We start from the raw sequence: 22,670 nt of genomic DNA, 5'->3' as shown, positions 1-22,670 counted from the left end.
GCTACATATATAGGGAACCTGCCCTTAAAAGAACGAACAAACAAAGCCGGGCGGTGGTGGAGCGCGCCTTTAGTCTCAAGGAGGTAAGAGGCAGGCAGATCTCTGAGTTGGATGCCAACCTGGTCTACAGAGCTAATTCCAGGATAGCCAAGGTTACACTGAAAAACAAAACAAAAAATCCCAAACCAAGGGCTGGAGTACCTAACCAGTGTCAGCGGTGGGGGGCTCTGGGAGGTGAACAGCAGATCCCGGGTTCATACTCAGGGTCTGGCCTTAGGTGGTCCTCTCTCTACGCCTGCGCTAGTGAATCGCGGGGGCTTTTGGGGAGGTCGCTCTGTCGGGTCCGCCTCTCTGGTTGCGGAGCTCCGCCTCCGCTGGTCCCTCCCGACCCAGTACAGCTGCTTCCGGGCTCTCACGACTCCGGGAGGCCGCTCCCCGGACGCTGGGCCCTACAGCTACTCCCTGCGCGTAGCACCCCGACGCCTGGGTCTCCCAGGTAGGCCTGCACTGTGTCTTGCGACTGCGATCTCCAAGGACATCTCTGTTCTGACCTTGCGGAGGCCGCGTCTCAGCTGCGCCCTCACGGGACAGTAGGGCCACTTTGTGGAACGATAGATTCCTAAGTTAAGGGGATGCATGTAACTGACTGGAGTTCGCTGGACACTTCCATCCCGATGTCTTCCTCTCAACAGACACTTCCTCCTGTTCCTTGAGCTCCCGCGGTTTACGGTTCCTCAAATCCAGGACCGAAGGACCCCTGGGCCACCACTTCTTTCCTTCTTCAATGGAGCACCACCTCTCCCCTTTCTGGGGCACGTTGGGATGTGGTCTTGGTGAGTGAAACTTGGGGTACTGACTGCTGGGAAGGAAATCTGAAAGCACAGAACACTGTGGGGGTGACCCTGGCCTTATTGGGCCCTAGAAGTCTTGTTAAGTGTGTGGGGTGGCAAATGGATTTCTTTTCCCCTAGACTGACACGGAAGCTGACCATTTACCACGCTTGGGGCTGTGTGAGTCCTTTCTGAATTCAGAGTAGGACGACATCACCAAGCAGATACCTCTTCTGAACCGGAACTGATTCTGGCTTCGGGGGAGATCCTGAGAGTCTTAAGCAGAGTCAGGAAGCGGTCACAGATTTGGGGAGCTCATTGCACACAGTTCCTCAATTATGTTCCTTCGACGGCTTGGTGGCTGGCTGCCGCGACCTTGGGGTCGAAAGAAATCAACAAAGACTGACTTGCCTGCCCCAGAACCCAGATGGGTGGACAGCTCCCCGGAGAACTCAGGGAGTGACTGGGACAGTGCTCCAGAGACCATGGGAGATGTGGGACCTCTGAAGACCAAGGATTCAGGAACACGGAGGCCCCCCCAGGCTGCTCCAGAGTCTAGCAGGGACACCAGAGTGTATCAGCTGGGGAGTAAAAGAATGGATTCCCTCAAGAAGGACAAGGCTGCTTCTGCCATTCAAGAGTCTGCAAGACTGGAGACTGGAGGAGCCGTTCCCAAACTGGACTTGGATCCTGTGGATTCAGGTGGCATGAAGAACCTTGGAGTGTCCCCCCAAGGGAGGTTAGGCACCACTGGGCCAGAAGCCCTACTGGAGAAACCTGGTCGACGTCAGAAGCTGCTACGGTGGCTCCGGGGGGAACCAGGGGCTCCCTCACATTACCTGCAGGACCCAGAGGAGTATCTGCAGATCTCTACCAACTTGACCCTGCACCTGCTGGAGCTGCTTGCCTCAGCCTTGCTGGCTCTGTGCTCGAGGCCACTCCGAGCCATCTTGGATGCTTTGGGCCTTCGGGGACCTGTGGGCCTCTGGCTACACGGGCTACTGTGTTTCCTGGCTGCCCTACACGGGCTCCATGCTGTGCTGAGCCTGCTTACTGCCCACCCCCTGCATTTTGCCTGCCTCTTTGGTCTGTTGCAGGCCCTAGTGCTGGCTGTCAGCCTCCGGGAACCTGTTGAGGATGAGGAGACCGCTGACTGGGAGAGTGAGGGGCAGGGGAAGGAGGCCAAGGAGCAGACAGAAGGTCCAGGAAGGGCGTTGTGACTGGGAGATGGTGGGAGCAAAGGGTAAAGATAGTGGGGTGGCCTTTAGGAGGAAGGTGGGGAAACCCAGATTGTAAGCACAGTGATCTCAGGGATGGGGAGGAAACTCAGGCACAGGATCTCCTGTCACACATGTGACAGACAGGACTGTCTAGGGTGGCCAGACATCGACAGTGGAGCATCACCATTGAAGTCACCAGCTGTTGTTATTTCTTGCTTTTACATTTTCCCACAGTTTTTTTTTTTTAAATTTCCACCTCCACTTTTAAAAAGCAAAATAGAATAAAAGCAACCGTGGAGAATGGATGCCACAGGGTCCTTTCCAAGCCCAGAGGTGAACGGGGCCAGAGGCAGGGCAGAGATCTCTGTGTTAGAGATGATGGAGAGATATGTGGAGTCCCTTGTATCTTAGGACCAGACCCATGTAGAGGAGAGTGAAGCCGTGAGGGAGAAGGAGCTGCGGGTGCTGTGGTACCCGCTGAAGGGAGGGTCTGATGCTCGGTGGGAGCCGGAAGAAACAGGGCTGCTGCGGGCTGGGTCGGCATGAAGGCCAGCATGGACAGACGGGCAGCTCTGACAGGCACTGGGGGAAGCACAGTGTCTGCCCTCTCCACTCAGGCTAGGGACTTGCAATAAATGTGCCACACTACACACATCCTAAATACACCAGTCCTACATGACAGGTTCCGCTCAGTGTCCTTCCTGATGCTGGACAGCCGGGGGGGGGGGGTGGGAGTTGAGGTGGTGCAGGTGTCGATGTGGGGGAGGGAAGGATCAAAATGGAGAAATGTCTTTGGCAACTGCAGATAAAACCCAGGAGACAAGGAGGATTGACAATTCATCTTTATTATCCATGAGAAGGAGCGGGAGCCGCCGGCTTCTCCCCTCAGAGCTCAGCTCCTATCGTGCCTGTCCAGGACACAAGTGGAGTCACGGGTCACTTGCTGGACAGTGGGCAGGCCTCTGTGGTGGGAGGAGGGAGAGAGTAAGAGGGTGGAAATCCAGGGGAGGAGTGCTGTTGGTACTGGAGTAGGGAGGAGACCCTTCCTCGTTATATCTGGCTCTCTCCTCCCTTCATCTAAAGCAGTGGTTCTCCAACTGTGGGTCATGACCCCTTTGGGATGGGATCAAACAACCCTTTCACAGGGGTTATGCACCAGATACCCTACATTTACAGGATTCATAAAAGTAGCAAAATTACAGTTACAAAGTAGCAATGAAGTAGTTTTATGGTGGTGGTGGGGTCACCATACAAATGAGGAACTGTATTAAAGGGTCCCAGTGTTAGGAAGGTTGAGGACTGCTGCTCTAAAATCTCAGAAACCTGTCTTTCTCCTCTTTTCATTTTTTTTTTTTTTTTTTTTTTTTTGGTTCTTTTTTTCGGAGCTGGGGACCGAACCCAGGGCCTTGCGCTTCCTAGGCAAGCGCTCTACCACTGAGCTAAATCCCCAGCCCCTCCTCTTTTCATTTTTATTTTTGAGAGACAACCTCACTATATGTAGTCCTGGCTGTCCTGAAACTCACTTGTATACCAGGCTGGCTTCAAACCAACCTGTGGTCATTCTTCCACCTCTGCCACCTGCCTGCAACTGTGCACCAATCAATATTCCTGACTCCACACAAGTCCTGGAGCCATTCTGGCCCATGAGAATTAGAGGGGCCGGCGTGCCCACTCTGATAATGTCTGCCTGTGGCTGTGGCCTTTGCCAACATCTCACACAGCTCTTTACCCACAGAAGACTTGGTGACTCCCAGACCTCTTCCGGGAGACTTCAGCCTCTCACCTTGATTCCTGGGAGTCACTAAAAAGGCTTTGAAGTCCAAGCAGGACGTCAGAGACTGGAATTCCTCCACACACTCCTCTGGAGGGTGTGGCGATCGGTCTGGAAGGACAGGGAACATGCAAGCCAGTCAATGTTCCTGCTTCTCAGCCCTGCCTTTCCCAGTTCCCAGAAGACCTGCTGAAGTGCCCACCCTGTCCTGAAAGGAGGTCAAAGAGTCCCATCTAGGGAGGCTCTTTAGCCTTCCAGTTTCCCTCAGACATTTGCTGCCTTGTATCCCCACTCACTGTAGAGGAGGAAACGCTGGTACCCCTGCCCCGTCTCTTTCAGCATGATTCCTCCTGGGCATGAGATGGAGAAGAGGTCTGTTTTCATGTCTGGGCGCCCTGTTGGGATCAGGAGAGGATCATGATGAGGACAGGTGTAAACCCACTGAATCAGGCCTTCTAGTGAGGAGCATGATTCCAGCTGCCCAGGAAGCTGAGGCAGGAGGGTTTCTCATTCAAGGCCTGTCCACATCAAATGCTCTGGGTGAGCTCAACAACAATCAGGGCAACTTAGTGAAGCCCAGTCTCAAAATAAAACATTCAGTGATGGCTTCCCTAGCATGCAGGAGGTCCTAGGTTCAAGCCCCAATTCTGAGGGGGAAACAGCTCAGGGAGGTGAGGGGAGGTCTGGTGGAACCAACCTTCAGTTCTGAGTTCCGTGTTTCCTTTCCCTTCAGTCAAGTGGTACGTCCATTTCCGGGGCACGCAGACCCCGTTTTTCCTGCAGAGGTGGCAGTGTCAAGATAGGAAGATTTGAGTGTCATTCCAGCCCCACAGTAACAACTTTATTCCATCTTCTCTCCTCCCCACGCCCTAGCTCTTTGGGTTTCGAGCCACCAAGAGACAGCTAGGCCCATTCTGTCTCCAGGAAGCGACCTGTGATGCTGTGGAATTCAGTGGGCAGAGAATGATGGAGCCTGACTCTGGGTGGGGTGACTGTTCACAGTCGGGGCAGAGAACACACCCAGTGGTGCCTCTGTCACTCACGTGCGAATGGTAGCGCGAAGCTGGAGCTGCCTTGGGGCAGAGCCGGCGGCCATGTTGAAGACAATATTGTCCACCTGGTCAAAAGTTGCCAACTCTTCCATGGTGGGAGCCGCTCCAGCGATAAAGTACCACAGGCCCAGGTGGGGCTCTGGGGTCTGGAGAGGCAATGAAGGAAGGGAAAGGATGAGTTACTGGGTGCATCGCAAAATCCATCCAACATCCCCATCCGTCAGCAGAGCAAGGCTGGGGGGGGGAGGGGGTGGGCTAGCGGTACTGGTGGCCTTCGTTGTTTGCAATGAGGAGCCACCAGTGCATTCCACACACCCTCTTCCTCCCTTCCTTACCCAGCATGCTTTCCTCCTGAGCTGCCCACCAACCGAAGACTTTCAGCTTCCATTATAGGCTTTCCCTCAGTCCGTACCTCTTTGTCGTCCATTCCCAGCGTCATTAGTTGACTGTGCTCAGGGCACTGATTCATGGAGTTAAAGAGAAGGCCGTAGAGATAGAGCAGCGCTGCCCAGACTTGGTGGAACATCTTGGGAGGAGACCTGGCGCTGTGCGGTTCTGGGGACCTCTACCTTAACTGTTCTCTGCTGGCTGCTCAGTCTGCTCTGCCTCCAGCCCCCTTCCTCGACCCTTGACCCTTTAACCTGCTAATAAGTAACTTCAACTTTGTTTTCCAACCCAAGCCTAGATTAACTATGGCATTGGGGCCTACCCCCCCCCCTCCTTCTGGATGCAACCACTCTACAATATACCCTGGCACAACCAGGGACTCAGGAGGAAAACTGAACCCTACAGTAGAAACCTGGAGTCTTCCAAACTGTATCTGATTGGAGCTCTGCTGTGATGGGAAGCACTGAAGAGGAGTGACCGGATTAGGTCTTTCATTCATTCACTTGGCAAGTTTGGAATCTGAGTTGTTTGCCAGGAACTAGCTAATCCTGGAGGACATTTAAAGAAAAAAAAAAAAAAACAAAAAACAAAAACAAACGGAAAACAGCTTTGTTTCGCAAACAATCTACTGCACTGCAAGCTGATAATGTTAGAACAGGCACCAGCCAGTCTCCAGGGCCTGTTTCACCATATAGCTTTGGTTGTCCTGGGATTCACTATGTAAGCCAGCTGGACGCATAGAAATCTTCTGCCTGCCTTTGTCTCCCAACTGCTAGGATTAAAGGCTGTGCTACTTCGCCCAGCTTGAATTTCTCTTGTGATCTGATAGTAGGTAGGGGAAGTAGTAAGAACACAGGAGGGGAAAGCTCACTGACAAATGGGTTCGCATTTATTCAGACTTTGGTAGTAGTGAAGACATTCTATTAGACTGTAATGGTTAAGAAGTGTAACCCTAGTATTAAGAGTGGGTCTAACCCTTAACTCGACTCTTAGATGTGGGAACTTATGCATACCAAGCAAACTCAGTGGTAACAACAATCTAGTCTCTTGGGACAATTGTATTAATTTCTATTTTTTACCCCCATCTCTGGGATGGGCAACCCATTAGTCTCAGGGGATTAAATGAGATCATGTTACATCAAGTCTGAAGCAAATATCCGTCTGTGCAACTTCTGGTAGTGATTTTTAAAGATTTATTAATTTATTTTATGTGTATGAGTACACTGTAGCTATCTTCAGACACACCAGAAGAGGGCATCAGATCCTATTACAGATGGTTGTGAGCCACCATATGGTTGCTGGGATTTGAACTCAGGACCTCTGGGAGAGCACTCAGTGCTCTTAACCGCTGAGCCATCTCTCCAGCCCCTGAAATCTTTATAATAAAATACTAAATGTGTGTCTAGGGAAGTGTTCCAGCAGTGATGGTGCTTGGCGGATGGCAAGCCAAGCTAGAGGACCTGACTTTGATCCCCAGGTCCCCGCAGTGAAAGAGCACATTTTCCCTCAGATCTCCACACCTGCGCTGTGCTGTGACAGACGAAGGCCATACAGCCACCCCCCAGAAAAGCATTTTAAAAAATATTTAAGTTCTTTTATCCCAGCAGGTGGATCTCTGTGAGTTACAGGACATCCAGATCTACATAGTGAAATCCTGTCTCGGAGGAAAAAAAAACCTCAAAACGTAAATACAGTCTAGTAGAGTGACACACGACCCTGCCCTGGGTGGTGGTGTGGGGTACATTGTCTTTATGGGTTCCGGGCAATTCAGAGTTAACACTGAAACAGCATATAAAAGTCTCAATATACAATGCTTACTGGAACTCTCATCAGTATTGGCATCTAAGAATAAGTGGGGAAGAATGTAGAGAAACAACCGTCCCACCCTGTTCAACTAACTCCCTCGGTGGCTGGCCTTCCAATCTCCTTTCTCAAAAGTCTTGTCCTTGTCTTTCAATCCGATCCCTAAGGCACCCGTTTTTTTTTCTTTCGTTTCTTTAAAAAAGCTCCTAAAAAGCAGTATGCTTAGTTATCCTTAAATATGGCACTCCCATAGTGCTCTCAATCAAAGACCAATAGGACGGCCAAAGTCTGCAAAACGTCCAACTACCCTAATCCCGCCAGGAACTAAACTTGAGCACAAGCAAATACAGCCCGCGGAACGCCCAAGCCGTCCACGGAAAAGAGTGGCTTCCGGAAGAGCAGGAATGACGGGAGGACCAGAGGTCTTGCAGAGGTTTGGGTAGTTAGAATTGTGCCTGTAAATTTCTATGTCCGTCAAGATAGGAACGTTGATTAACGAGGTGCAATACGCAGAAATCCCAGACTCTTTTCCCCAGGAAGGTGCAGCATTCCACCCAGTAATTTTTCTTCAGGCGTTTACAGTAGACACCCCGGTCGGGTAGCACAACGGCGCGAGCAGGGAAGAAACGCACACAGCCGGAGGGGGGGGGCGGGGAAATACTTAAAGTGTGCGCACGCGTACGCGGTTCACGCAGGCGCAGTGCGGTCCCCCGGGCGACGGCGGCGGCGGCGGCTCCTCCGGGTGGTCGGCTCCCTCCCATCTAGGCCGGCCCCGGCCCGTCTCGCCCCCCAGAAACTCACTGCTCGGGGCTGTGGACTTTCTCATCGTGCCCCACGAAAGTAAATCGGGGGAGACTGGGGGAGCCGGAAGTACCGCCTCGAGATCCCCAAATACTATCGGGGAAACGGAAGTGGCCCTTGGTGCCAGGTTGGGGGAGACCGGAAGTGACGGTACCGTGGGGAAGTCGGGGGCGGAGCCACAGGGTGGTGGGCTGTGTATGTGTTTGTATGTGTTTGGCCGCGTGTTGGTTAAGTCGTGTTGCTGGAATACCGACGAAAGACGGAGGCGGAAGGAGGGGGCGGTCAGCGAGCCCATCCAGCCTCCCGTGAGTGTCGGTGGTCTTGGGTCTGTGGTGATTTAGGCGGGTTCGATTGTGGTGGCGCGCGTGCGCGAAGCTACTTTCTCTGCCGAGTCTAGCGCGACCCTCCCCCCCCCCCTCGCGTTGTCCTAGGATTTCCCGATCTCTCGGGCGCTTGCTCGGTCGCGACCGGTGATGACACTGGTCTCTGATCGGTCTCGTGCTTGCTTCCCCGATTCCTAGCCCAACTGGCTCTCCCTATTGTGATTGGCATTGTAGAGCCCCTCCCACCTCTCGTCCTTCATCTCCCTATGCCGTCGATCTCATACCCTTTGTGTTTCTATTCCTGTGCCCCCGAATCAAAAAGGGGGGATGAGGAGGAGGAGGATGAATATATGTGCTTGTGTATGTGAAACTTTCAAGGGATTGGGGCGGAGATTGGGTCCAGAGAGGCTTCCGGGTGTATAAAATACAGCGCGACCGACAGCGAACCATCCCCCCCCCCCTTCCTCGTTCTTCCTTAGAGAGCTGTCGGCCATGGAGCCGAGTGATAGTACCAGTACCGCTATGGAGGAGCCTGACAGCCTGGAGGTACTGGTGAAGACCCTGGACTCTCAGACTCGGACTTTTATTGTGGGGGCCCAGGTGAGACACCAGTACTTTGTAGAGATGACACCCCTTTTGCTCGTTTGTTTTGTGAAGGATGAGCCTGATTTTCTTGTCATTGACCCTTTTGTCCCTTACTCTGTAGGACATCTGACGTTCCTATTGAGCTGGGAGGTGTGGTTACCGTTGAGTGAGGCAGATTTTGTTTAGCCTGTCCTCACCTTGACAGAACTCAGAAGTGGGAGGTACAGAGGAGAACTCTATACCTATTCTGTGCAGACCTCCAGCCCAAAGGGACAGGCATGGCTCTGGCCTTTGGGACCAGACACAACACAGGGGGACCTCAGACCAGTATGGTGTGTCTGTTCTTTTTTATAGGTTACAGAAACCTGCTTCCATACACGGTGAAGTAGAATCGCCAATAGTTGAGGCATAATTTGAGTCTTGAGCTAAGTTCAGTGTGGCCACGTTTATCTTTTGTTTTTCCTGCATAATTCTTTGAGACACCATCATGCGCAGGTCATTTTCGTGGTTTTCTAAAGCAGATATTTAAAAAGCCACGTAGATTTTGTGAGTAGATATGTGTGATAGTTAATTCTGCCTGTTACCAAGGGTTGATGTGTCTTTCTGGGAGGTGGGGACACATAGCGGGGCTGCCTTTGCCTCTGACCATTTCGCCTTTACTGTCTATGTGCTTGGATTATACACACTGTGATAGAGGATTATGGGATTGTAGATTACCACATCTGCCTTGGCTTCGTCTTTTTTTTTTTTTTTTTTTTTTTTTTTTTTTGTAAAGTAGGGTCTTACATAGTTAAATGTCTTAGAACATTTATTTGTGTGTGGGTGTGTGGGTGTGTGGTTCTACTGGGCCTTGAACCTTGGGCTTAGCATAGAGTACTTACTACTGAATTGTATAGAACCATGTGTTCTTTTCTGACCTTCTTCATTAGTTACCTTTCCAGAACCTGGTTCCAAACCCCTGTATTACTTACCATTGGTGGTGATGGTTCTTTTGGGATGTGTGTATTTTCAATTCCTTTAAAAAATCTTATTTGTTTTTATTTTATATGTGAATGGAAATATTTGTATTGGTATTTGCAATACAGATTATAATAATTTGTATTGCAATATGTTTGTCTGGAAATATATATGTGTGCCTTGTGTGCACTTGATGCCTAAGAAAGTCAGAAGAACATATCAAATCCTGCAACCTGTGGCCTTCTCCTCATGTGGAAGTTAGGAAATTGTAGTCCCTATTGTGTTATGGATGACTGTAAACTACTTATGTGGGTGCTAGGAATTGAGCTCTGGTCCTGTTCAAGAGAAGAGCAACCCTGAGCTATGTCTCTAGCCCATCATTTTGTGTTTTAAGTCAGGGTTTTATTCTGTAGTCATGGCTAGCCTCACAGTCAGATCCATCTGCCTCTGCTTCCTTGAGATTAGAGGCTTTCTGCTACAGTGCCTATCTGCATTTAGCCTTGAGATTACAGCCATGAACTCCTGCTATTGTTTTAATTTAGAAAAGGACCACGACTATCTCTAGATAGTGAGCCACAGAGGAGAAAGGGAGAGAGAGCTATTTGGCTTCTTGTTTATAAGATTTAGTTTTATTTATTTACTGTTGTTGCTATTTTTTTTTTTAAATAAATTTAAGACAGTCTCTCTACATCGCCTTGGCTATTGTAGAACTCACTATGTAAACCAGGCTGGCCTCAAACTGACAAGAGACTCACATGCCTCTGCCTCTCAGAGGCCTACACCACCGTGTCCCACTTACTTGTAATTGTGTGTTGGTGTGGGGGATGTGTACCTCTGCCTTTGGGTACAGATGCTCATAGAAGCCAGAGGCACTGGGTCTCCTAGAGCTGTATTTACCAGTGAGCCGCTGCCCAGTGTCGGGTGCTGGAGTCCTCTACAAGGTCAGTATGAGCGCTTAGCCACTGAGCCATTTCTCCAGCCTGACCCTTTTTTCTTTCTTTTTTTTTTTTTTTGAACTCAATAGACATTGGCCTGTTGCTAGAGTTGGCTAGTGAGATTGACTTTGACTTCGGCTTCTGAAGTGAGGTGTGCCCCTCTTCATGCTTTCTCTCACTTTCTGATATCAGTGCGTGGCTCTCCTTTCAGATGAATGTAAAGGAGTTTAAGGAACACATAGCTGCCTCTGTCAGCATCCCTTCCGAGAAACAGCGGCTCATCTACCAGGGCCGGGTTCTACAAGATGACAAGAAGCTCCAGGACTACAGTAAGGGCTGGGGCTGCTGAGGTCCAGGACTACAGTAAGGGCTGGGGGCTGCTGAGGTCCAGGACTACAGTAAGGGCTGGGGGCTGCTGAGGTCCAGGACTATAATAAGGGGCTGGAAAGATGGCTCAGTGGTTAAGAGCACTGACTGCTCTTCCAGAGGTCCTAAGTTCAAATCCCAGCAACCACATGGTGGCTCACAACCATCTGTAGTGGGATCTGATGTCCTCTTCTGGTGTGTCTGAAAACAGCTATAGTGTACTCACATACATAAAATAAATGAATAGTAAAAAAAAAAAAAAAAAAACAAAAAAACTACAGTAAGAGTTGGGGGCTGCTGAGGTCAGGACCACAGTAAGGACTGGGGCTGCTGAGGGTCAGGCTGCTGTCCAGGGGACTCCGTTTTATGTACTTAGAAGGTTTGCTGTGTATCTCTTACTCTGCAGATGTTGGGGGAAAGGTTATCCACCTGGTGGAACGGGCTCCTCCTCAGACTCAGCTACCTTCTGGAGCATCTTCTGGGACAGGCTCTGCCTCAGCTACTCATGGTGGGGGCCCCCTGCCTGGCACTCGGGGCCCTGGGGCCTCTGGTCATGACCGGAATGCCAACAGTTATGTCATGGTTGGAACCTTCAATCTTCCTGTGAGCCTGTGTTTCTTACGTGCGTGGGAGGGTTTTGTTGGGAAGAGTAGCTTTGGTTGTGGCAGCTGCAGGGAGCTCGGAAGATAGGCGTCTTGAGAGATTGTGTTGGGTTTGGCAAGCACTGACCTATACTGGCCTCAGATTTTGAAGAAAGGAGGGTAGGGCTATAGGAAGGAATTGGCAGTGTGAAGTTTAGTGTGTGGCTTCTCCCAGAGCAACTTCCCTTACCCTTTCCGCAGAGTGACGGCTCTGCTGTGGACGTTCACATCAACATGGAACAGGCCCCAATTCAGGTATTGAGGGGCCTGGGAGGGTCAGGGAAGGGGATCTGGGAGAAGGAGGCCATGAGGTGGGGGGGGACCTGGTTGAGGAGATGCCTGGGAACTGGCTTAGTATGTTGTGGAGCTTGAGACTTTCTCTCAGACTTGTCGTGAACATCCTTCTTGTCTTATAGAGTGAGCCCCGGGTACGGCTGGTGATGGCTCAGCACATGATTAGGGATATACAGACCTTACTGTCCCGGATGGAGGTGAGTGGGCAAGTCTGGTAGGCTAGAGTTTATTCTGTGTTCCTCCCTCTCCTCTCACGGTCTTGCAGTAAGAACATTCCTGGCAATGTCCACATTGGCTGTAGGAGTCTGCTGCCTTCCTAGTCTGGGGTTTTCTCTGTAGCTCTCCTAGGCAGAGATAGGATCTTTGTGAGGCTGTCTCATTACTCCAGCCTGCTCGCTTCAGCTTCTCAAGTGACTTACAGGGTGTGCCACTGCTCTGTGCTGCTGCCAATCCTTCCGACCCCTGCTGTGTGAAGCGTTCATTTCAGACTTGCCAGATGATGTCATAGATGTCCATCACTTGAAGTAGCCACCACCACCCCTTTTTTTACTTACACTATCCTGGGCTGTCCTTGAACTCACAGTGTGCCCCCTAGTGCCTCTTCTCAAAGTGCTGTGAGTATAGGTGTGAGGGATCATGGGTGACTGCATGCTGCAATTTTCAAATTTCCTTCCTTTTTTTGTTTATTTGGTTGGTGGTTGATTGGTTTGGTTTTGAGGCAGGGTTTCTCTGTAGCCCTGGCTGTCCAGGAACTCACTCTGTAGATGAGGCTGGCCTTAAACTCACAAAGATCCGCTTGCCTCTGCCTCCTGAGTGCTGGGACTGAAGTCGTGTGTTCAGTTTAGCGGTGTTCTACTTCTGTCATTTGTGTTGTGGCTGCAACCTGTGACTGTTTCCTCTCTGTGGAATCTAGGAGAGCATTTCCTTACTCTGTAAGCATTGTAGATATTAACTGCGCATCGAGTTTCTGCCAGTGGTGGGAATGCATATCCCTGCTTCGGGGGAGCATCTCCACCCTGACTCTTCGTCTGCATAAACCTCAGCACAGTAATATTACTCTGCTCTGGTGTCTGACTCTTCTTCCACCCTCAGTGTCGAGGGGGAACCCAAGCACAGGCCAGTCAGCCACCCCCGCAGACTCCGACTGTGGCCTCAGAGACAGTAGCTTTGAACTCACAAACATCAGAGCCAGTTGAAAGTGAAGCTCCTCCTCGAGAGCCCATGGAGTCAGAAGAAATGGAGGAACGTCCCCCAACCCAGACTCCAGAGCTTCCACCCTCTGGCCCAGCTCCAGCAGGCCCAGCACCCGCACCAGAGACAAATGCACCCAAGTGAGAGATACAGGGAGCCCTTGGGGACTTGGAGGGAGGTTGGTCATGGTTTAGTGCAAGACGAGGAAGGCTGTGAGGAGAGGAGAGTGGTTGCTAGGGGAGGGTATTGTAGTTGTATATTGTGGGGTCAGAGGTCAGCTAATGTAGATGAAGGCGGTTAGGACTGGCAGTCTAGCAGAGGCGAGATCTTGGATGCCCCCGGAGTGTGGTTTTGCAGAGGCCTCGTCTGGGTGTGAGCTCCTTTGCCTCCTCTGCACAGGACTATGCTGGGGGAGGGGAGCACTTTGCTTTCTGTTCTTGGATGCTCTTAGGAGAGCAGAGGGAATCCTTGGGGATGGTAGGGTCTCTGAGGACAGCCTCCACTCAGTGCCCTGGTGTCTCCACAGCCACCCTTCCCCTGCAGAGCACGTGGAGGTGCTCCAGGAGCTTCAGCGCTTGCAACGCCGTCTTCAGCCCTTCCTGCAGCGCTACTGTGAGGTCCTGGGTGCTGCTGCCACTACAGACTACAATAACAATGTGAGCCTTCTTTTTTTATTAAAAGATTTATTTTATGTATATGAGAACTCTGTAGCTGTCTTGAGTTGCACCAGAAGTGGGGGGGGGGGGGCACCAGGTCCCATTACAGATGGTTGTGAGCCACCATGTGGTTGCTGAGATTTGAACTCAGGTCCTCTGGAAGAGCAGTCAGCACTCTTTTTTTTTTTTGGTTCTTTTTTTTCGGAGCTGGGGACCGAACCCAGGGCCTTGCGCTTCCTAGGTAAGCGCTCTACCACTGAGCTAAATCCCCAGCCCCTAGCAGTCAGCACTCTTAACCACTGAGCCATCTCTCCAGCCCCCAATGTAAGCCTTCTAATGGCTTTCCTCTCCTAGTATCCAAAGCTGCAGGTTGAGATGCAGAGTCCTTCACTGTCCTCAGTATTAGCACAGAATCATCCTTGGTAGGAGAGCGTCCTCCTGTGATGGGGCTGGTGACAGACAGTCTGTGTGTCCGCCGTGTCCTTCACACACATTAGGAAATGTAGAGAAGGGAAAGAGTTGCAGGTGGTTGCTTAACCTTTGGCATGTTTTATAGGAAATTCCATATGTGTGCTGAATAGAATTTATTTGAAATTTTTCCTGGAAAAGCTTTGGTTCATACAGAAGCTTCTGAAGGCAGGGGACATGGCATAGTCTCAGAAGGCAATCAACCTTGTTCTTAACTTCATGCTTTTCTGGGTTTGACCTGGGCACAGCATGAGGGCCGAGAAGAGGACCAGAGGTTGATTAACTTGGTGGGGGAGAGCCTGCGGCTACTGGGCAACACTTTCGTGGCATTGTCTGATCTGCGCTGTAATCTAGCCTGTGCACCCCCACGGCACCTGCATGTGGTACGGCCTATGTCTCACTACACGACTCCCATGGTGCTCCAGCAGGCAGCCATTCCCATTCAGGTGGGTGTAAGCCTGACTGGAGGGAGATCTGGATGTGGGACAGGAGGATGACCCACATGGCTGCTGGGAGAAGGGGGTGTGGAACAGGAGGGTGACCCACATGGCTAGGAGGCTATTGAGCAAGAAGCTGGGGAAAAGCTGTGGTGATGAAGCTGTAGTCTTTACAGGTGACTCTCCAGGCAGAGATGTGTTTCTCACATCTTTCTGTCTGTCCATCTCATCCAGATCAATGTGGGGACTACTGTGACCATGACAGGCAATGGGGCTCGGCCTCCACCAGCTCCCGGTGCAGAGGCAGCATCCCCAGGTTCTGGCCAGGCCTCATCCCTTCCTCCATCTTCTGCCACTGTTGATTCATCAACGGAAGGAGCTCCCCCACCAGGGCCAGCACCACCACCAGCCACCAGCCATCCACGGGTCATCCGGATTTCCCACCAGAGTGTGGAACCTGTGGTCATGATGCACATGAACATTCAAGGTGAGTGAGGACATTACTGGCAGAAAAGAGCTGCAGGAGCAGGGAGAGAAGGCCAGTGCTATGTGGGAGGGGCATGAAGGAGGTGTTTTGGCCTTGGGTTTATGTGAAGGGAACTCAGCCTCCTGTTGCCGTGGGGAAAGGGCAGGGTTTTGGAGGCATGAAGGGTGGGTGGAACAAGAGGAAAAAGCCAAACCTTGGTTCGGCCTTACATTGCCACATTTTTCCGTCTTCCTTGCTCAGACTCCGGAGCACAGCCTGGAGGTGTGCCCAGTGCTCCCACTGGCCCCCTGGGACCTCCTGGTCATGGACAGAGCCTGGGTAAGAACGAGGTTATCAGTGTAGGCCGAGAGCTCCGGGTAGACAAAGGGGTAGGGCTGAGTGGGTGGGCTGAAGGGGTCCAGGTTCAAGGTTACATCAGACCCACCCCCCAGGCTCCACCCTCATCCAGCTGCCCTCCCTGCCCCCTGAGTTCATGCACGCCGTCGCCCACCAGATCACTCATCAGGCCATGGTGGCAGCTGTTGCCTCCGCGGCCGCAGGTAATGACCTGGAAGGGGAGGACTGGGAGGTGGGGCATAGTTCATGGTGGTGGGTATTGTCTGCTGGAAGGTAAGGACTGAACCCTCAGCTCTCTTTGGTCTCTCTTTTTGCTACACACAGGACAGCAGGTGCCCGGCTTCCCAACAGCACCAACTCGGGTGGTGATTGCCCGACCCACTCCTCCACAGGCTCGGCCTTCCCATCCTGGGGGCCCTCCAGTCTCTGGAGCTCTAGTGAGTAAGGGTTGGGGGAAGTACCAGTGGGGAAATCCTGGTGGATTGTTGGAAGGACAAGACTGAATCCTCTTGTCCCCCAGCAGGGTGCTGGGCTGGGTACAAACACTTCATTGGCCCAGATGGTGAGCGGCCTTGTGGGGCAACTTCTCATGCAGCCTGTTCTTGTGGGTGAGTCCTGTCCTTCCCTAGCTCAAACGTCAGGTATCTCCAGCTGCCACTGAGTATGACGGTGCATGCTTTATTTAACCCAGCGCCTGGGAGGCTGGGACTAGAGGAAAACTAAGTTCAAGAACATCCTAGCCTATAAACTTAACTTGTAAGTTAGCCTGGGCAAAGGAGCACTCAGGCAGCTGTCTTTGGTGGCCCTCCCTGTCCTGCTCACTGGTTACCCCTAGACCCTATAAAATATTAGTCTTTGTTCTCCTGCTGTAAAGACGCGACGGGAACGAGGCAGCTAGAATGTGGCGCTTGTTAACATTGTACTCTTCTTGGTTTCTGACAGCTCAGGGGACTCCAGGAATGGCTCCGGCTTCTGCTTCAGCTCCGGCTACGGCCCAGGCACAGGCCCCGGCCCCAGCCCCAGCTCCGGCCCCAGCTCCGGCCACTGCTTCAGCTAGTGCTGGCACTACCAACACAGCCACCACAGCCGGCCCTGCTCCTGGGGGTCCCGCCCAGCCTCCACCTCCTCAGCCCTCTGCGGCTGATCTTCAGTTCTCTCAGCTCCTGGGAAATCTGCTGGGGCCTGCAGGGCCAGGGGCTGGGGGCCCAAGCCTGGCTTCTCCCACCATCACTGTGGCAGTGCCTGGAGTTCCTGCTTTTCTCCAGGGCATGACTGAGTTTTTGCAGGTGAGTGGCTGTACCATCCTTTTTGTCTCCAGACCAGTAGAACAGTAGCATTCAGTTGTCATCCTATGGCTGCTGAGGGACGGCTCTTAGAGATGATTCTGCTGAGCCAACAGCCAGCGCTGTCACGGCTCTGGTGTGACTTGTCCATTCATGTCCTAAGGAGCTGAGGTTAGAACTGGCTCTTGCTGCTCTTGCAGAGGACCTGGGTTTGATTTTTAGCACCCACATAGTGGTCCACAGCCATCTGTAACCCCAATTCCAGGGGATTCAACACCCTCTTCTGGTCCCTGTGGGAACCAGGCATATACATTTCACAGACATACAGGAAGGCAAAACGCCCATACACAGTAAATACAGGAGTAAACTAGGTCTTTGTTTGTTTTTAAAGTCAGCATCAGAACCTAGCTCTCTCACCTTCCTACATGCCTGCTGTTTTGTGTCCACAGTGCAGTGTTATATTCTTGACCCTGTGGTCTTGTCTTCTATTCTTAATCCCTTCTTCTAGGCATCACAGGCTGCCCCTCCACCCCCTCCACCTCCTCCACCCCCACCTCCTGCTCCAGAGCAGCAGACCACACCGCCTCCAGGATCCCCTTCTGGTGGGACAGCGAGTCCTGGGGGCTTAGGTCCTGAGAGCCTGCCACCAGAGTTTTTCACCTCAGTGGTGCAGGGCGTGTTGAGCTCTCTCCTGGGCTCCTTGGGGGCTCGTGCTGGCAGCAGCGAGAGTATTGCTGCCTTCATCCAACGCCTCAGTGGATCCAGCAACATCTTTGAGCCTGGGGCTGATGGCGCCCTTGGTAAGCAAAATGTGGGTGTTACAGTTTGGGGAAATAGCAGCCTGGGGAGATATGGCCTTTCTGCTAGTAAGATGGGATTCACTGATGGTGTGTGGGGCTAGGCAAGGAGGTAAGGTAATCTCTCACTTCTGCCCCTTTCCCTAGGATTCTTTGGAGCTCTGCTCTCTCTTCTGTGCCAGAATTTCTCCATGGTGGATGTGGTGATGCTTCTCCATGGCCATTTCCAGCCACTACAGCGGCTCCAGCCACAGCTACGATCTTTCTTCCACCAGCACTACCTGGGTGGCCAGGAGCCCACGTCCAGCAACATCCGGGTGAGTGAAAGCCCAGACCCAGGGGTTTCCTCCTTCCCACCTTTATTTACTCTTGCCTCCTGCCTGTCAGTCAGTGTTAGCTGTGCTTCAGCTCAAGCCTTGCAGTTGTAGGGTAGGAGTGAGGCTCTTGAAGGCTGTGGGCTAAAGCTGACCTGTGATGCTCCCTACAGATGGCAACCCACACGTTGATCACGGGGCTGGAAGAGTATGTACGGGAGAGTTTCGTAAGTGTCCTGTGTGTGTGTCCTTCCTGTGTTTGGGTAGGGAAGCGGGGGTGTCCCTGCTGCCTCTGCCTTTTAGATCTTAAGGTACTGAGTTGGAGTTCTTGGTGTGTCTTGTCTCAGTCTTTGGTGCAGGTTCAGCCAGGTGTGGATATCATCCGGACAAATTTAGAATTTCTCCAGGAGCAATTTAACAGCATTGCTGCTCACGTGCTGCACTGTACAGGTCAGGCTGGGGGCCAGCCAAGCCTAGGTAGTTCACTGTCCATGCAGGACTGCCCGAATCACGTGCCCTCTCCCATCCTCCCTGCAGACAGTGGATTTGGAGCCCGGCTGCTGGAGCTATGTAACCAGGGCCTGTTTGAATGCTTGGCCCTGAACCTGCACTGCTTGGGGGGCCAGCAAATGGAGCTTGCTGCTGTCATCAATGGCCGAATTGTAAGTACCACCCAATTCTAGGTCTCCAGCTTTTTTATTATATCCTGTGGGTTTTAATTTTCTTCTCCAAACACTCTACCTGTTGCCCTGGATGTAATAGATTGCAAAAGCAGGTTGAGAGTTATGTGGTCAATCTGCTTTCTGGCCCTCAGCGCCGCATGTCTCGTGGGGTGAATCCATCCTTGGTGAGCTGGCTGACAACTATGATGGGACTCAGGCTTCAGGTGGTCTTAGAGCACATGCCCGTGGGTCCCGACGCCATCCTCAGATATGTGCGCAGGATTGGTGATCCTCCTCAGGTGAGGGACCGGATAGTGGGTGGTGTTGGGATGTGAAGAAACTGAAGAGATGGACTGGACTGACCCTTCCACCACACCCCTTATATTTCCTTGACCAATTTCACAGGCACTTCCTGAAGAGCCAATGGAAGTTCAGGGAGCAGAAAGAACTTCCCCTGAGCCTCAGGTACTGCTTGAGAAGGCAAATAATGTGGAGTAGATAGCTGGAAGCAGAGGGGCTTGGGGCAAAGAGTTCTGAAGTCTGGGCCTTCCTGTTCCATGCCTTCCAGAGAGAGGATGCTTCCCCAGCCCCCGGAACAACAGCAGAAGAAGCCATGTCCCGAGGTCCACCCCCTGCTCCTGAAGGAGGTTCCCGAGACGAACAGGATGGAGCTTCAGCCGATGCAGAGCCCTGGGCAGCTGCAGTCCCCCCTGTAAGTGGCAGGATGGTATCCAGTGGGTTCAAGAGCTGTAAGTTGTGGGAATTATGTCAAATCCTCTCCTCCCCAGGAATGGGTACCTATTATCCAGCAGGACATTCAGAGCCAGCGGAAGGTGAAACCTCAGCCGCCCCTGAGTGATGCCTACCTCAGTGGCATGCCTGCCAAGAGACGAAAGGTTGGTCTCTGCTGAGGATGTGTCTCTGTCAAGCACCCTTGTTGAGCTAGAAGCTTTTGCTTGTAGTTCAGTCTCTTCATCTAGTTAGAAAGCCTGTTTGTGAGTCAGGCTTGTTCAGGATTGGTACATTGGTACATGGTACATACTGTTTTCTGGCAGTTCTGGTTCCTCAGCTGTGTCATCTCCCAGGTGATTAGGTGTGTAAGGTGGACTTTGTCTTGGAGAGTAGCTAGCTCTGAATCCCAGGTGCTTTGACCTGCTGGTGCCTTCTTTGCTGTCAGAACCATGTGCAGGCTGTTCCCTGCCCTCTACTAGTCTACACTGGTTAACTGATGGAAAGGGTGAACTGGGTGGTGGCACTGGGTCTGATGTTGATCCCCTTTTCCCTCTCAACCTGTCCCCCAGACAATGCAGGGTGAGGGCCCCCAGCTGCTACTCTCAGAGGCAGTGAGCCGGGCAGCTAAGGCAGCCGGAGCTCGGCCCCTGACAAGCCCCGAGAGCCTGAGCCGGGACCTGGAGGCACCAGAGGTTCAGGAGAGCTACAGGCAGCAGGTGCCCCCACTTTGCAGCAGAATAGGGATGGTCTATTGGGAGGGGTTGGGCCAGGTTCCTGCTTCCTTGGATCTATTCAGAGATGATTTGGTAGTGTGGGGGCTGCCCATTGATGGTCAGGGTTTTTTCCTTGTGGCATTTGGGAAGGCTTAGCAATCTCATACTGGGCTTGCCAGCGTGGCTGGTGGGGAAAGTATTTAAGGGTTAGGGTCTTTGTGCTTTCTGGGATCATAGGTCTAAATCGGGCTCCTGACAGGCTTGTGTTTTCTCTTTGTAGCTCCGGTCTGATATTCAAAAACGACTGCAGGAAGATCCCAACTACAGCCCCCAGCGCTTCCCTAATGCCCACCGGGCATTTGCTGATGACCCCTAGCTTTCTCACCAGGGGACCATTTCCCCCCTTCCTTCACAGTATTTAAGAAATAAAAGTCGGATTTTCCTGGCTCCTTTTGTCTGGTAGTGTTGAGTACCTTTTTACACATTTAAACCTAGCTTCGGAGACCCCCCCCCCAAAAAAAAAAAAAAAAAAAACTGACCCACCTAGCTCCACATACGTATCATCCTCTCCTTATGGAGTGTATACAGCCTGTTTAGAGCTTTTATATAAAACCGGTATTTAAATACTCAAGTTCTCAGTTGAAGCAGCTTCATGGCACCCATGAGCCTCTGCTGCCCGATTCCAGCCCTCAGAGCCCTTTGCAATCTGACCTGATAACCAAGTTCCGTGTCAAAGAAAGTCAGGAACATGGGAGGCCATGTGACACTAAGGTGATTTCAATGCAATGGCCTCACAGCACGTGGCGATATTTAGAGAATGCCACTAGGGGGTGGGGCTTGGAGGTTCAGAAGCCAAGTCAGTTGACCCAGACATACAAAGCTTGGCTCCTCTAGTACATGCTGAAGGACGAGACCTCTCAACTTGTAAGCCAGTCCCAATTAAATGTTTGAGTGGCTGTCTTCACCACACTAGAAACCCAAGCTAGGTCATTATTCCTGAGATAGACCTTGGAGAAATGTGCACTTTGGTTTAGGAAAGCAGCTGAATGCATTGTGATTGAATGGGCCACGCTAAGAACATAGAAGACAGTGGTTGAAGGCCATTGGATTGGGGCCAGGGGTCTGGTTTTAGTATGTGGCCTACAGACCATTCTTGTGATACCATACTGAAAACTGTGGCTTTCTGTCTTTGTTCAAAAAAAAGGAATCTGCTTGAGACTAAACTTAAAAGACAGCCTAGTACTGGTTGATGCGTGCTTGGGTCATAGTGCAGACATGGAAATAAGCAAGCTGAGGAAGGAAATACAAAATGTCCTGTTTAGGACCTGAGGAAGCATAGACAATGAAAAGCCTGGTGCCAAGAGTAATAAAGGGAATGGTGGCTTCAAGGCAAGACACACACTCCCCCCCCCCCCCAAACTCCCAAAAGGCAGGCATTTTTTCAAGGACAGTCAAGCTTAGGCAGTGAAGGAAACTATCACAGAAAGTTGGTGAGTTGGAAAGGTGGCCATGTCCTAGCCCCAGCAAACAGAACTTGGCAGCTTTGGTATCTCCTCCAGGAGATTGGGAGTGTCTACATGGAGGCCTAGAGAAGCCAGAGTGGGAAGCTGTGGACTGGATTGCCTTGGGGACCCCAAGATCTTGGTGATGCCAGAGCTGATGAAGGAATAGATGAGAGAACCAGCCTGAGAGTGCGTTGCTGCAAGCCAAATGGAGTTCGGAGATCCGAAAAGCTTTGGTGATAAGACATGGAGACAGATTTTGCAGTTGGTTTTTGTTCTAGTGCTGGTCTACTATTCCCTCGCTATGCTGTCAGAATGGTAATGTATATTCTGTATGCTGAAAATGTAGGATCTGACTTTTTACAAAGGTTACAGCTAAGAGACTGCAATGAATGTCAGAAGAGACTGGATTTTTAAACAGGGTTCAGATTATGGGGACTTTCAAATGGACTGAATCTATTTTTATATGTGGCTACAAGTCTATGGGGACTAGGGAGTAGAATATGGTGGTTTAAATGAAAATGGCCTCCATAGGCTCATATGGAGTCTCATTAGGTGTGGCTTTGTTGGAGAAAGTGTCACCGGAGTGGGAGTTGACTTGGTCATAGCAATAGAACCCCTAAGATAGGTACCCACTGACCTCATCCAAATTCTTAATTCTGAAACCTTACACTACTTAACAGGTAAGTCACTGAACTTAGTGTAAAACATTACTGCTATTCCCCCCTACCCTTGACTTCCCTTTTTTTTAAATTCTTTTATTATTCTTTTTTAACAAACGGCCCCAGGGATAGGGGACTAGGGGAAGAGAAGAGGGGCAGTGAGACTCCAGACCCACGACCCCTCCCCACCCACCCCTTCCCTCTTATATATTTATAATCTATATACAAGCCCCGGGGATGGGGTCAAGGGGAACTCCCTCAGCGGGGTGGAGGCAATCCAGGCTCCTTCTCCCCCCGGGGCCCGGGCTCCTCTGCTCTTCGGGGAGGCCCTTCTCGAGAAGGTGGCCCTGTCCGTTCCCAAGGCTTCGGCATCCAGCGCAGGGCATCTGGTGGGGAAGCCTGAGGAAGGACGGGGTACGTGTGGCAGAGTGAGTTAGCAATCCTTCCGAGGCTCAGAAGGGGACC

The 22,670-nt window shown here is 51.6% G+C and overlaps 4 protein-coding genes across 52 annotated transcripts in view; 2 read left to right on the top strand and 2 right to left on the bottom strand.

Annotated features, from left to right (window-relative positions):
- The first annotated feature begins 58 nt into the window (after positions 1–58).
- G4 (protein) lies at positions 59–2,736 on the top strand. 2 transcript variants are annotated; one of them, NM_001003975.3, is made up of 3 exons: positions 410–496; positions 693–833; positions 971–2,736. In NM_001003975.3, the coding sequence occupies exon 3, from the start codon at positions 1,169–1,171 to the stop codon at positions 2,048–2,050; it is 882 nt and encodes a 293-aa protein (NP_001003975.1). In that variant the 5' UTR covers positions 410–496; positions 693–833; positions 971–1,168; the 3' UTR covers positions 2,051–2,736. The 2 variants fall into 2 exon arrangements, with proteins under 2 accessions (XP_063135453.1, NP_001003975.1); XM_063279383.1 differs by having other exon boundaries at positions 59–496; positions 693–2,729.
- Positions 2,737–2,876: 140 nt separating this feature from the next.
- On the bottom strand, positions 2,877–5,477 carry Apom (apolipoprotein M). Its single transcript, NM_019373.2, has 6 exons — positions 5,286–5,477; positions 4,865–5,019; positions 4,519–4,598; positions 4,118–4,216; positions 3,834–3,932; positions 2,877–3,012 (listed from the first exon to the last, which is right to left on the bottom strand). Exons 1-6 carry the CDS (start codon positions 5,397–5,399, stop codon positions 2,987–2,989), a joined length of 573 nt encoding a protein of 190 aa, NP_062246.1. The 5' UTR covers positions 5,400–5,477; the 3' UTR covers positions 2,877–2,986.
- A 2,288-nt stretch (positions 5,478–7,765) lies between these two features.
- On the top strand, positions 7,766–20,488 carry Bag6 (BAG cochaperone 6). Of its 39 annotated transcripts, none has more exons than NM_001414741.1 (26): positions 7,766–8,014; positions 8,667–8,787; positions 10,876–10,993; positions 11,437–11,633; positions 11,873–11,926; positions 12,088–12,162; positions 13,058–13,296; positions 13,683–13,812; positions 14,529–14,726; positions 14,952–15,204; positions 15,445–15,522; positions 15,636–15,743; positions 15,865–15,977; positions 16,061–16,148; positions 16,483–16,826; positions 17,332–17,623; positions 17,768–17,937; positions 18,108–18,161; positions 18,282–18,384; positions 18,472–18,596; positions 18,749–18,895; positions 19,002–19,061; positions 19,165–19,308; positions 19,385–19,492; positions 19,898–20,044; positions 20,322–20,488. In NM_001414741.1, exons 2-26 carry the CDS (start codon positions 8,680–8,682, stop codon positions 20,415–20,417), a joined length of 3,549 nt encoding a protein of 1,182 aa, NP_001401670.1. In that variant the 5' UTR covers positions 7,766–8,014; positions 8,667–8,679; the 3' UTR covers positions 20,418–20,488. The 39 variants fall into 39 exon arrangements, with proteins under 39 accessions (NP_001401670.1, NP_446061.2, XP_038955061.1 ...); XM_039099133.2 differs by having other exon boundaries at positions 7,858–7,991; XM_063279583.1 differs by having other exon boundaries at positions 7,874–8,014; positions 16,064–16,148.
- Prrc2a (proline-rich coiled-coil 2A) overlaps positions 14,380–22,670 on the bottom strand; it is a 25,735-nt gene continuing 17,444 nt past the window's right edge. For 9 of the 10 annotated variants that reach the window (XM_039098488.2, XM_063279001.1, XM_063279002.1 and 6 more), the window contains one exon: positions 14,380–22,604. In XM_039098488.2, coding sequence (XP_038954416.1) covers positions 22,464–22,604 — 141 coding nt within the window. In that variant the 3' untranslated portion in view covers positions 14,380–22,463. The remainder of the gene's footprint in view (positions 22,605–22,670) is intronic. The other variant, NM_212462.2, reaches the window with a different exon arrangement.

Source organism: Rattus norvegicus, chromosome 20 (genome assembly GCF_036323735.1).
Source record: "Rattus norvegicus strain BN/NHsdMcwi chromosome 20, GRCr8, whole genome shotgun sequence".
Classification (NCBI taxonomy): Eukaryota; Metazoa; Chordata; class Mammalia; order Rodentia; family Muridae; genus Rattus; species Rattus norvegicus.
Note: the sequence above shows the minus strand (reverse complement) of the source record. Positions and strands in the feature narration are given on the sequence as shown.

Coding starts and splice junctions, on each gene's coding strand:
- Apom (NM_019373.2), bottom strand. CDS start 5,399: ATGTTCCACCAAGTCTGGGCAGCGCTGCTCTATCTCTACGGCCTTCTC. Junction 4,217..4,518: donor CACGGAACTCAGAACTGAAG/GTTGGTTCCACC, acceptor TGATCCCAACAG/GGCGCCCAGACATGAAAACA. Junction 3,933..4,117: donor CCAGCGTTTCCTCCTCTACA/GTGAGTGGGGAT, acceptor CTGTCCTTCCAG/ACCGATCGCCACACCCTCCA.
- Bag6 (XM_006256082.2), top strand. CDS start 8,072: ATGTGTTTGGCCGCGTGTTGGTTAAGTCGTGTTGCTGGAATACCGACG. Junction 16,149..16,482: donor CATGCAGCCTGTTCTTGTGG/GTGAGTCCTGTC, acceptor GGTTTCTGACAG/CTCAGGGGACTCCAGGAATG. Junction 18,385..18,471: donor TCACGTGCTGCACTGTACAG/GTCAGGCTGGGG, acceptor TCCTCCCTGCAG/ACAGTGGATTTGGAGCCCGG.
- G4 (NM_001003975.3), top strand. CDS start 1,169: ATGTTCCTTCGACGGCTTGGTGGCTGGCTGCCGCGACCTTGGGGTCGA.